This window comes from Rhamphochromis sp. 'chilingali', assembly GCF_963969265.1.
Source record: "Rhamphochromis sp. 'chilingali' genome assembly, chromosome: 16".
NCBI lineage: Eukaryota > Metazoa > Chordata > Actinopteri > Cichliformes > Cichlidae > Rhamphochromis > Rhamphochromis sp. 'chilingali'.
The window spans coordinates 13102924-13117121 of record NC_137943.1 but is presented as its reverse complement, the minus strand read 5'-3'; the positions used below and the strand labels follow the sequence as shown (position 1 = coordinate 13117121).

Here is a 14198-nt window from a genome sequence, read left to right as displayed (position 1 = left end):
TGAGAGGGGGGCAGAGAGTTCAGGAGCCTCACAGCCTGTGGATACAGGCTGTTGGCCAGTCTGGATGTTCTGGCCTGTATAGACCTGTACCTTCTCCCTGAGGGCAGCAGATGGAAAAGGTGGCGCGCAGGGTGATGTTGGTCCCGCAGGATACTGTGCACCCTCCTCAGACAGCGAGTGGGGAAGATATTACTGATCTCTGGCAGACTTGTTCCAATAATTCTGCCAGCTTCTTTCACCACCCGCTGGAGTGCTTGCTGATCGGCCTTGGTGCAGCTGGGGAACCACACTAGAAATCCATACGTCAGAACGCTGCTGATGGCACAGTTGTAGAAGTTCAACATCAGAGATCTGGGAATGTGTGCGCTCCGCAGTCTCCTCAGGTAGTAGAGGCGCTGTTGGGCCTTCCGTACAACTGAGGTGATAAGTGTGGGCTTCAAAGAAGCTGCTTATAGCTAAATGTGCAAAGGAGCAAACACTTCGGGGGAAACGAACGAACAAGACAGAGAAAAACAAACCAGTGATGCATGCAAATGTGACAGTAAAAAGCACAGGGAGACATATCAGGGAACCATAAAGAGCAGGATGCAAGCCTAAGGCTGGCAGCCAAGTTAAGCTAAATCACCAACCCAGTGACCCACATATCACAGCCAGCAGTTGGTGCGAAACTCCACGCACTAGCTCAGGAAGCTGAGTCACTGCTCCTAACATGAAAGCTAATGGTTCAGATACTGGCATCCCGTTCATCCATCCTGGAGTGAAATTGACATGCAAAAGCCAAATAATAAGGAAATTAACGAGCGCTAAAGTACCCAAATTAAAAATGCTGGGTTTAATTTTATATGGTGTGGTTTTATGACACCCACCTTTAAATTTCCCACATGCCACAATGCTTGAATTCACAGTGATCTTTAAAACTACTTCAATAGAAAGTAGTCACTTCCTTGAGGACGAGTTGCTTTTCTGTTTTCAAAAATAAAATTTCCGTCCTTTTACCAACACACAATTTTAAAAAAACCCTCACCGTATTTTAGCGCCTGCAGAAATCTGAGACGAGAACGCCTCAAAACCGCAGCAGATCTAAGAAATCCAAATGTGCATGGCTTAATATCACAAAGGAGGGCAACGGAGTTTGTGCCGACTTTGTTTTGATCTGATAAACCAGCACTTGAACAAAAACTGCAATCATTACTATAAAAGCTCTGGAAAGGTTAAATACTTTCTACTAAAGAGTGAATTCCTGATCATTTATGAACCTGAAAAAACCAGACATCATTTAAAGCATTCCTACTGACAGACAGTGCGCTTTCTGGGGATCTTAGGGTGCCATGATCTTCATGTAAACAACCCAGACACAACTAAGACCGCTGTGTGAAGTTCTAGTGAGTAGGTGGCTGCAGCTGGTTTAGGTCTGACCTGGAGTGTGTAAGCTCATGTGATGCAGACTAAACAGTAGGAGAGAGGGAGGGAGGTCAGGGTGTCAGCTCTCAGCTGGCTTACAGGAAAAAGAAACCGGGTCACTTCACGTCGACAGATCTGCTGGAATGTGAATAATCCTGAATAAGCCGGCAGTTGTGATTTTGACTGTGAAGTATAAATTAATGGCAGAGAAAACCCTGTGGTAGTGCCTGTGTCTGTGAAGTGCTGCAAAAAGAAAAATTCAGCATTTAAATATTTTAAGATTCATTTTTCATCATTTTTAATGTGTTTTTTGTGGCCTTTTGTGGTTTGTATTGCAATACCAACAACACCAGCTTTTTCAGCTCAGAGAGCTGATCAGCTGTGCGCCTTTCACACATCCCTTACTGTGCAAACCCTTCTCTCTCGCTGCCTTTGTGCTCTGCTTCCACCCTTCTCCTGATAAAACTTCAGTATGCTCGCTGCGACTTGCAGATGTTATCCTGCTTTTACCAATTCTCTCAGCTGTAACCGTCTCTCTTGGGTTTTCTTCCATTCCATCACTCTCTCTCCCACCTTATCTGCTTTTCCCCCCCCCCAACCTTTTCAACTGTTTTCCCCTTTGCTTCCCTCCCAGCCCATGATGCAACAATGACTGGTCGGCTTAATTGTCTGTATGGATAAATCATATGACAGCTGTTGGACGGGGGAACTATTCAGCCACGTGAGAAAACCACGCAGACATTGGCTTCACCGGCAGGAAAGAAATTCTGGACAAGTAACTGTAGTGAAAACCATCCCCTGAAATTGCATTTATAAGCTGATAACAGCAATATGTACCCAGAAACTGCATTTAATTATTCAGAGAAAAAAAGGAATTATACTCTGGGTGGTTTGTAAATTAGCTGTTAAACTGCCAGATTTTGCAGCGGCATTCTGCATAATATGCACTGGAGTACAAAGACAGGAGAGAAAATGGCACATATCAGGGCTAAAGGTCCCATTTTAGCTAATCAAAGTGCCACTAATTGGCACAATTATAGACACAGGACAAGAGAAAACTATGAGCGGAAGAAAAAGAACCAAGGAGAAGAAGGAGAGTCCTTTAAGGTTGCAAAGAAATTAGCTGCATATGTAGTTTATGCAACATAGCATCTATTAAGTTAAATATACTCTAACTGGCAAACAGATCAGTTCACATGTTTATGGAGGAAGCCTCTGAAGGAAGAGGGCTCACATGTGCAGGACAATGCAGACTTAAGTTCATATCCATTTCTGGTCACTTTGTGCAATCTTACAAAAACTGCCATGAGCCTGAAGTGCTGCTGGCTTCATCGCTCTCCGGTGTGTCACTGCAGGAATGGGAGTAATGATCTCAGGTGGAGCAAAATGATGATCACAGAGCAACAGGGGCCCGAGCCGGAGTGATGAGAAAGCAAACAGGGTGATGTGAAGACGGCGCACCAACAAATCTCTTTTTAATACCCGGCAATCGCGTTGTTTCTTCCTCCAACAATAATTTACAAACAACCCAACGGTGACTTCTCATAGGTCGGCTCATTAGATACAGTCACTACCGAGCGATTACCGTGAAAAAAAGAAAACAAAAAGGTGAAACAACGTCTGTTCTTCGGCTGACCACACAATCATGGTTTGCTGTGCACACAGACACTCCTTTACTCACAGGCAGACAGCAATTAGGACTTCATTCTCTCTACTCGAGTCATCTGCAGGGCAGACGAGCCGATTCAATCCAAAACTGATACTGAAAGAAGCTGCCGCACAGACTGTAATCACAGCCTGCCCTGCGTCAAAGAGACCCTGCTTTAGGCTATTTACTTCACCTTTTCACTAAACCCTTGAAATATCACTCACTGCTGTCTTTGTTTGGAATTCAGAGCGACGCCTGGAGCGCTAATAACCCAAAACGACGTCTCAGCAACAAATGAATGGAATCAGAAACCGAATGAATTGTTACGGATTTGGTAGTCCGAGCGGACTTCCCCTACCTTAGGCCTCTCTCAAACACGCTTTTGTTTCCGTGTGTTTGCGCACACATTCACATGAGATTTCATTTACTTTGTTTGGGAAATTCTGAATGCATGGCTGTATAATAAAGACCAATTTAAAGCTGGAATTACGCCTGTTATTTTTTTTTAGAGAAGAAAATGGGCTCTTGGTGTCATGGCGTCCCTGGAGAGCAGAGAAGTTTTGAGAGAGAAAAAAAATTCAAACAGAAATTTGAGATGATTGGGCAAAGAGAAATGAGATGTAACAAACTACAGAGAGTGACGGGTTTTCCTTTGAGCCTTGAGATTGCTGTTGGGGTTACACACAAAAGCACACCCTGTTGTGAAATCAAATAAGACCCACAGGGCTCAGCGAACTAAAAGGGAGGGAGATTATAAGCCTGTTGTCACAACACACCCTTTCCCTTCCTGGCAGGTGTGTGTTCATACGTGTAAGTGTCCGTGATGTGAGTCTAAGTGAGCTTTTAACAAGACGTTCAAAGCGTTACTGTTTAGACTGTGACGGGGGAGCCTGTCTCTTCTCTTTTGGCGTGCACATGCAGACAGTGGGAGAGAGTTCAGAGATCAAAGAAAACAATCACAAGCAATCTGTTTACCCAATCAAAACCAAAAAACCTGCAAAAGAGTATTTTAAACTACTCTTTTACTTCATGTGTGCGCCACATGTCTGCTCTGCCACAGCAATTTGAAACACCGTTAGCTCATGATACACTTCTACAGCCGGAAAAAAGCCAAATCACTGAAAAATATAACAAAATCAACCCAACGCATCCATCACTAACATCTGACTGCTTTGTTAAAAAACACCTTCTCTGTCTTTCTGAAATAACGCAAGACTCCTCTCCGGCTTCAAGCATCGCTAACGAAAGCACTTCAATTTAAAAAGAAGAAGAAAAAAAACACTAGAAATTGCACACTCAAACCGCTGAGACACTAATGCTTTCAGTACTGAGTACTGAATAATGAATGTTGCAGAACACGTGGACTCCTTCCAGTGGTACTCAAACTAATTTTCACCCTGTTTGCTGCCAAAGAAAGTGTGTCAGATTTGCAATCTCAGAAGAGTGACACAACAAACTGAAATTCTTACAACACCATGAAGGTATTACGACACCGCCACATTAGTTTAGTTCAGTGGTTTCCTTTTTTTTTTTAATATCAGGCATTTTTTGTAGGTAGGTCATCTAAGGCAGCGGTCCCCAACCCCTGGGCCTCGGACCGGTACCGGTCCGTGAGTCGTTTGGTACCGGGCCGCGAGAGTTGAGCGTTATTTTGTTATCGTTTTGATCGTTAACTCAGTTTTCCTGGGTCTTTTCACGTGTGTTATGAATAAATCTTCTTTTTTCAGTACCGGTACTAGTTTTATTTTGTTGCATTTATCCGCGACACCTTAAAGGCCGGTCCGTGAAAATATTGTCGGGCATAAACCGGTCCATGGCGCAAAAAAGGTTGGGGACCGCTGATCTAAGGAATGTGAATATGAACTCTGAGTAGTCTCCACTACTACTATTACTGCTGGATTATGTTCATAATGTGTAAATAGTCACCAAAAAGCGGTTACTTACGATCCAGGCCGTTGATGTACTTCATGGATATCTCACAATGTCCCCACACGGCACTGACGATGGGATACAGTTTCTTTCCTTTCAGTCCTCTAAATGCCACTCCTAGATACTGTCCATCCACCATAAAACTTAAGGTCCCTTCGTCCATGTCCAGTATCACTAGCAGAGAGTCCGGAAGGGTGAACGACTCCTCCGGCTCCAGGAAACAAGGGTAAGAGGGCAGTGAGCTGTGCGCCCTGTTCTTACTGTCGTGGTAGAGCCTATTACGTCCCAGATCCCAGCCCCAGGACTCGCAGTCTGACCCCACTAACGCTGTGTAGCCAACAGAATGTAAAGGAGCTTCGGAGGTTGCTACTCCGACCACAGCGTGGGTGCCTCGCTGCCGGACAGGCCAGTTGATCTTCCATACATGGAGTCCCCTCGTGTATCCAACCCGCCCCCGGATGCAGTCCGTGCTCTGAGCGACAGGGTGGCGATGAAAAGTTAACTTGTCGTCCTCTTTGATGAAGATGTTAAGCGACCGGTCATCGGCGTTCCACGCGTGACGGAGTTGAGTCTCCAGTCCAGCGCACGGCATGTCCAGTAGGAGATCCAGCCTGGGAGGTTTGAAGAAATCCGGGCCCCTTAGCTCAGGGTGCTGCCGACGATGAGTCAGGGGTCGGTAGGATGGGGAGCCACCGCTTTCCCCGCGACCATCTACTGATTTAATGCTGCCAGAGATCTTTTGGCCCATGGCTGCGGTGCAATGACTGACAGAAGGAAGAGGAAGGAAGAGGGGAAGGAGTCGCCGCTGCAGGTGGGTTCTTGCACGGAGCCTGACGTTACCTCATCAATGCAGTGAAGCTGAGGAGTGTGTTTCTAACTGGAGAGTGGTAAAGGGAGATGAAGGTGTACGAGAGACCTGTGTGATCTGGTTTCATGCCACAGATTTCTTCAGAAACACAGAGTCGCTGTCACTCCTGTTGAGAGAAGCACAAGAGGAAAAACACGTAAATAAAAACAGAGATAGCAGATATCAAAAAAAGAAAGAAAATGTAGAGGAGCTGAAAGAGAAGCACAGTGATGGCAACGGGTGTCAAAACTTATTGTTTCACAGATTTTGTGTGGCTTTGATTTCAGAGAAATACACAATGAACAGGACAATTACTGGCACAAATACCCATGTATTTCCTCTGACTCATCATGCATCCTACCAAGAAAGTCATGCGCCTGTGCCAGCACAGGTATGTTACTTTGCAAACATTGCCCAGTTGTGCAACATAGCCCAGATCTGAACCTACCACACTCTCATTTTGTTAATGCAAATTTAATGGGTATTGCCTGAGTTTGCAAAAATATCAACAGCAGGCAAACGGAACGCACAAGGTAATAATTTATCTCCAATCCTCTGTGTGACGGAGTTGAAAACTTCAGCTAGTCTGCATGCCGAGGCGTTTGGTAAAATATGATGAAACATGGCTCTAGTTCTGTCTTTGACGCTCGTGTGTGTGACACGTAAAACAAGAGCGAGCTGTAACCACAGTTAATACTTTCATTTTTAGGAAACAGTTTTCGTTTTCATTGGTAAAAATCAGTTTCCACTGTAGACGCTTTAAGTTTTAGTTTAGTTTTTAGTTAGTTTCTTGTTATTTCACTTCCACTTTGGGAATCCAAAGCATTAATTTCTCTCACTCTGGTCACCTCATTATAACATTCCTGTGATATTTCTATTTGATTTACGCACATCTAAATAAATTGGAACTTGGACATCTAAATAGACAAAATATTAACTTGTTTATTTTAGTAATTATTTTTTAAAGTTGTTGCAGTAAACAAATTGAAACCCTTATTTCAGGCTGCGAAGCTGCTACAAAGACACGATTTCTCGTTGTCACACGCACACAGGCAGGTTCGGTGCACTTCAACCAACGTAATGATCTCTTCCTGGAACGACAGCTTCAGCTTCCTGTTCACAGGAAAACAGCCACACTTCATGCAAACAGGGAAGTGAATCACACAGCTCCCTGCATGTCTGCTGCTTGTATTTACCTCATCCTGAATAAGCCACAAAGTGACTGTCTGTGTGTGTGTGTGTTAAATTTACTGACGCTTCTTCTGGTAAGAGTGTCTCACACTTCAATATGAGTGATTCACACCTTATTTACCTGTCAACACTGCACTGTGTTACAAAAAAATGCGAAAGCACAAAAGGCAGCTACCGAAGATCTAACCTCGTTCTGCTATTGACAATACAAACTGCTATTTACAGTTTACATGAGAAGCTGCTCTGCTACTGTATCAAAATTTCTAAATAGGGTCTATTGTCTCATTTTTTTATTCAAACTAGTTACTTAAGCCGGAAAAAAAATAACATTGAGTTAAAAAATATTGCAATAAAGTACATTTTTACAAAAGCTTCTCAAACTCTGTTTTTTTTTTGTACTGTAGATTAAGATTGGGGACTGAATGGCAAAATAAAGGTTAACAATAGCAAAAAAAGTAAGGTATAACTAAAAACAATGGTGAAAAACTCATAGTCTGTGGACAGGGCTTACCCTCAGCCATCACAGCTGAAATGCCTCACCCCAACCCTAATTCAAACCTTTTAACTCCACACAGGATCAGTTCAAATGTCGTCGTCATTTTCCCCCAAAGTCCTCACACCCGAGCCCTAAAGCTGGTCCTTGCTGGTCCGTGCTGTGGAATAAAGATATTCCACAGCACGAATACAAGCGTCTCATTTTGACCACGTGCATTTTCCAGTTCTCTCTCTTGCTCTCTTTCTTTTTCCCCTCTCCGTGAAGGTCATGGCACCTACCAGCCACACCAGCCTATGTATGCCACTACTCAGTTCACTCCTCAGCATGAAACGACTCAGCGCTCGGACACACACACACACACACACACACACACACGGACAGAGCACAGACAGCTGCCTCAGTGTGTGTCATCACTGCTGGCAGGTGGGTCAAGGGTGGACGCTGCATGGAAGATTTCAACAGTCATCACCGCCAAACCTCAGCCAAGGAAAACAAATTCGTACGCTCTCTCAGCGTTTTTATACATGTGTCTCAGCTGGTTCAGTCTGGCACGGCGCGTGGCATTACGGGGCCGTCATCAAGGAGGCACTTGACCTCTGACCTCCATATCGTCACGGTCACCGTTGCATAGTAACCTCGCAAGAAGCTGGTGGTGGGCTGGCATACTGCTGCGAGTAGCAGCAACATGCTTCCACCATCTGTTGTTTACTTTCCCTCCCTCCATCTTCCTCTTCTCCTGCTACTGGCTCCTTTAAGACTGCACTCATCCCTTCATGCAGTCAGAGTTAAGCAGGTATGGAGTGGACAGCAGCTGACGTAGAGCTACGCACGTGCCAAATACACACACATGCAAAAGAAGGCAGGTTTTTTTCTAATAACTCCATGATTATTGTTTTCTTGGTCAATTAATCATTTGATCTATAATGTCACAAGATAGTACGTGTTTGTGCACCGCCACTATTGTGGTAGGAGATATCAATTTACTTTTACAAGTTTAAATTAGGGGTTTGATTAGCTTTAATATGGAAGGAATATGCAAAGGTAGGATAGGATAGGGAGGATCAGAAGAGAGACTAGAAAAAAAAACGAAGAACAAAAAGCTAAAAAAAGACGATCGGCAAAGTCGTCTTTAAGATATGACACAAAGAGAAAAAACTATAGAAATCTGAAATTCCACTAACAGCGAGGAGAAAAGTTGGGAAAGAATGAGATAAGAAGGCAGGTAGAGGGCAGTGCAGCTGGTGTGGGCTGGCTTCATCTGGCTTCTCCTGCTGTACCACTAACAAGCTGCAGCCACCTGGAAGCTCGGGGGAGGTGTGTGTGTCTGTAAGTATGTAACATTGTATTAGAGGCGTGCACTGTGTGTGCGAGTGCGTGCGAGTGTGTCGGCCTGTCTCACGGACTGCGTTTCATTTGAAACTGACCAGCAAGCTCTGACTGGGCAGACAGGCTTTGAAGTCACTCACACAGACACACGCATGCAGGGACAGCTCACACACAGGGAAAGGAAACTGCCGAGGAACCTCTCACTCATACTGCACCACCCTCTGAGAACAGACTAGAAACGTCTGTGGGCTTTTCCACAAAAATTACGCCAAGAACCCTGAGCGCTGTGTTTAAATATAAAACTGTGATTAACAGAAACCGAGTTGTCCCGAGTCTTCAGCATAGTCTTCAATGCGGCGGTGTTTACTGTGAGTGTGCACTTGCTTGGCAGTTAATCAAGGACTTTTAAAGAAACGACGCAGAAGTTTACAAAGGATAACGGCTAATAGCTTCCTGATTATCGGTTCATTCATGAATGTCTAGCCTGAGAGTCACAGCCACCTTTAGACAGCGACAGCAGAAGAAATCATATGTATTATCGTATTATTATATTCTTTGGAAATCTACTTACTCACCTGCCTTGCCACAAACACCACTTATATCTGTCTGTTTAATATAAGGAGTGTAATCAGCAGCTGGTTAGTTCAATAGTTTTTTTCTTTTCTTTTCTAACTATGCAGGCTGCTCGCTGTAATTTTCTATCAGGGGCGTTTTCAATCTTAATTTACTTCATCTGCAAGAAAGCAAATTAGCCTATTTGCCAAAATGCCAATTTAAGACATTCTCATTCATTTAGTGCAAAAGGGTTATGACATGCAATAAAGCCAGACTCAACTTCAGTCAAACAGATGCATTCGTTTAAACACAATGAGCAGTGAGCTGAAAGTTCACGTGTCTGTTTCAGTTACTGAACAAGAAATTCAGCAGCTTCCTCCTGACATATTGAGGTGTCTGTTTTTCCCTCTGAAGGAATGTCAATGGGTTGGCTTCAAGAAAAAAAGAAAAACAGTTAAAATATCTATTAATTATTCTTTAGTGTCAAATTCACCACGCAGCGCCACAGAAGTCTATCAGGAAACAATGTAAAGCTTTGGAGCAGGCAAACAAACTTGTGTCTCGTGATTTTGTTCTGCTCAACCCTGCTTTGCCTTTTTGTTCGAGGCCCAAATGTGAACCTTGCCTGTCACTCCAAATTACTGCAACTTTGCATCATTCTCGTGACGTCTGAAAATGAATCACAAAATGGTCACTTCTTCCACTTTCCACTCCTGGGAGGACATCTGGGCACCACAGCGTACAAAACCAGCACTCACACACAATCCCAAACACACATTTATAACATACAGCATCTCTTCATAGCAACAGCTGTACCCACTAGATTAAACAAACTACCATCCTCTCTACATTGCTGACATTCATTCCTACTGAGGGAATCCCTGGGTAGATGAAGATGCCAGAGCCAGACATAAACTGTACCGTCTGGCTCCTAACATGATGTCAAAATACAGACAGAGACAGTGGACTGGGATTTTAAACTCCTCCAGCTGATGACACCTCTGGACTTATTAGGCTTCAGCAGAAAGAGACGTTACCACTCTCTATCGCAGTCACCCTTTGTAGGTTTGACCCTCTCGCTGTCCTGTCTCTTCACACAGCTGTTTTCAACAGCTTTCCTGTATTTGCTACACTCTCCTTAAATTCTCTCTCAGCTCTCATTCCCGCTGCCTCACCCATTTGTCTCTGCTACCCTCTTTCTGCCTTCCAGTGCCACTAAATCCAGGGAGACTAGCAGAACTGACACCCTATCAGTTTGTAATGGCGTTTAGCGTGTGGCATTGCAATGCAAGCTCAGCAAGCAGAAAAAGCACAGGTTGCAAAACTCCGGACATAGCTGCATACTATTGCACATGCTCACTGTCACAAACACTCTCTCACAGATACAATGACACATGTACCGTGAAAGTTAATGGCTGCCTTTTTCCTTTTCCCACTTTTTTTTTTACTCCATCTCTGATGCATTGCTCTTGATGGATTCCCACTCGCTCTCCTTCTTTGTTCCATCAGTGTGTTAACTCTTTACAGAGTTAACTTTACAGAGACGCTGTCTGGAACCACGTTCCCTAATGAATCATGTTCCATCTCCTACATCTTCCTGCTCGGTTCACATTAATGTGCTCTGCTCTTTCACCTTAATATTAAACAGAATCACGGGTGACTTAGGAACTGAAACTGATCTACTTTCCAGCATTATGAAACTCTAAGATGCAGAGGATGCTGTCTGCTTCTAAGCTGCTATGCTTCTTCCATGCCTGTCGCAACACCTTAAAAATCCATGGCGCCCTAAGGGAAGACCATTAGTGCCACAGTGATTGAGCACCCCTTTATGGACAGCTATGCAGAACCTATTCACCCCTCTCTCGCAGACATATGGACACATGTGTCCACACACAGACACGGCCTTGGCAATGCCATACATAAAGCTTTCTGGGGCAGCTGTGGCAGATTCACAACCCCAGCAGTAAAGAAACTGCATCAAAGTCTGTGTGAATTTGACGCACTGCTGCTGCCTCGGTCACTTAGCTGAGCCGCTTCCACTAGTGTGATGAAACGTGTCACACCCACACAAGTGAAAGCACAACCCAGGAATTTTTGAAAACATATATACTTATAGACCTTGTATGATGTAATGATGTTGAAAACTCTGAATCACAGATAATCTGTTTATACAACTATAAAACACTGGGGAGTTTTTTGGAGCTAAAAGTTTATTAATTAGTCAACCTGCAAAACGCGCATTTAGAATTCTAATAAAGGAAAAACCCATAGCAGCATGTTAACATACTGACATGCTGACGTACAGGAGTGATGTTACCTTTTTAGCCACACTAACTAAAAATTGGCTTCTGGGCTTTAAAAGTGACATCAGTGCTCAAGCGGCTGGCATGTGTATTCTTTTTACTGACCAGCAGGAGGCGACACTACTGACTGCAAACAAAGCTCAGCACTACAGAAGCATATGGGAAAATGACCTCCAGCTCCCACGATCTGTGAAGCCATTACACTCTTTGCTGATGACCTGATGGCTAGGTTGAACTCTTAATGCACACCCCAATTAGTCAAAAAGGACAATAATGCAATGCACGCTTTAGGGTGGGCCTATCATTGTGACCAGCTCAAGGCTTGAATTAATAATTGATGTCTGGAGGACGTCTAGTTGCATCTCTTAGATGCAGTTTATGGCTAACCATTTTTGCTAAGCAACATTTGGTAATGAGGATAAACCTCAAAATTCAGCTGATAACAATGGGACTGTCATGAAATAAAAACATTGTCTGAATTACATTTTTTGATCTAATGATGGCAACCAAAGCTTCATGGCATTTCACTCAGTTGTTTATGCCATCTGAGTTAGGCAAACGTGCTGGACCAACATCCTGACATTTCCATCTGATCAGCATTGTGTAACAACTTGTTATATTTGAGATTTAGACACCTGGACTGGCAAAACCAAAATAATGGAAACTGTATGTTTTAGGATTCAGACACAGCTCACATGCTGCTCTGCTCGGATATCTGATTGAGAAAAACACACACACACACACACACACACACACACACACACACACACACACACACACACACACACACAGTGAAAGAGAATGAGAGGGACACAGCATGACACTGAGAACCCTCCCCACTTCTCTTAGTTTTTAAGAAGAGAAAGACAAAAAAGGAATTACAAAATCAACAAAAGGTATCAGAAAATGTTAAATAGCAGCGGCTGCAAAGGTGTAAAGCTGCATGGATCTGCATCTGAGTGAAATAAAGAGAGCTTAAGGGAGCAAAAAACAATGGAAGGGTTGGAGCAGAGAGAAAACAGCGGTCAGCAGCTGACAAAACAAAAGGATAAAGTCAGAAAGGAGAGCTGCTATCTCTCTATCCCAGAATGGACCACACAAATACGACCTCCTGCCCCAATCCATAGACTAAACACAACAGTGACAGAAATGCTACTGCGGAGCGAGCACTCAGGTGCTCACAAATATATAGACAAACAATAGTGTTTAAAAATAGAAAGCAGGATCTATCTTATTGCATGTGAGCAGGGGGGAAATCCAGAGGTAGTTTATCTGAGAACTCACAACTGTCTCTCTCCCAAACAAAAGCTGCCCCCCCTCCCCACACACACACACACACACACACGCAAGCAGACACACAAATACACATACACACACAGGGGTATCCCAGCTGACCAGCTGAGACCTCGAGACCATTAAGAGAATTAAAAGCGACAGAAGGTGAGCAAGAAGAGGGAGAGCCGGAGGGAGGAGAGGCTCAGTGTGAAGCAGCATCCAAAAGAGAAGGAAATGTTTCCAGCAAAAGCAGCAATGCGTAGGCTCATCACCGTCTCTCGTAAACATGATGAAAAATGAATCATACTAACAGCGACTTTTAACCTACATCGTCTATCCCTGTATGAACTGTCACAAAGAGCACTTCATCGCTCTAAGGCTGCTGTTTCTTCCACAAGTACACACACTCCTGAAATAGCAACAATCTCCCTCAGCGGGATATTTGAGCAAAGACACACTTCACCTTGTAGACATCAGATCAGATCAAGCTGCTTACGGGGAATCTCCAGTGACTCTTCTCACAGCTCAGTGCGCGTAGCTGTTCAGCCTGAGTCCATGTTCAAATCCGAAAGGCAGGCGAAAAACAAGCTGAAACTCCTCCAGCCAGTCGCCGGCAGCCAGAAAACCCAAGAAGACAGGAGGAAGAAGAAGCAGCAGCCGGCAAGTCGGACAGACAGAAAGAGAGCGAGAGAGAGAGAGAGACTTCTTTCCTCAGAGCTTCCCACCTCTCTCTCTCTCCCTCTTGCCTCCTCCTCCTCCTCCCTCCCTTGTTCCCTCCCTCTTTTCTCTCCCTGGAGCTTATCTGTCCTGAGGCTATCACTTCTTTTCTTACCCCCCACCTTCCCCCAACTCACTTGTGCTCGAACTCCGACAAGAGTTTCCAAGGCAGCACCGTCACGATTTCCTCCGCCGCAACTCGCAGCTCCGCGCGGACTTTTAGCACCACTCCAGTTTCAGTTCCACTTCAGCCTTTCCGAGAGGAGAGCTGGGGGTGGGGTGGGGGAGCGGGAGAGAGGCCTGAAAGCCGATCCGTTGATCTAATCAAGCAAAGTTACCAACAGCAACCAGACCAGCAGGCAGCTGAGAGAAACACCCGGTACACCCCCACGACTCCCCACTTCTCACAAAGAGCTCACACAGAGCCAACCAACCACACCAACCCCCGCCCCGACTGCTGGAGCCACACACAGACACATATGTTCACGTACACGTCCACCCCGACACGTG

At 44.6% G+C, this 14198-nt stretch overlaps 1 protein-coding gene across 7 annotated transcripts in view; it reads right to left on the bottom strand.

Moving 5' to 3' along the window:
• The window catches only part of LOC308412982 (SPRY domain-containing SOCS box protein 4-like), a 91002-nt gene that overhangs the window by 36169 nt on the left and 40635 nt on the right, over positions 1-14198 (bottom strand). For 4 of the 7 annotated variants that reach the window (XM_080907740.1, XM_080907739.1, XM_080907741.1 and 1 more), the window contains one exon: positions 4994-5952. In XM_080907740.1, coding sequence (XP_080763866.1) covers positions 4994-5726 — 733 coding nt within the window. In that variant the 5' untranslated portion in view covers positions 5727-5952. Of the gene's footprint in view, positions 1-4993; positions 5953-13434; positions 13697-13825; positions 14032-14198 lie in introns of those variants that run through there. The other 3 variants (XM_080907743.1, XM_080907738.1, XM_080907742.1) reach the window with 3 other exon arrangements.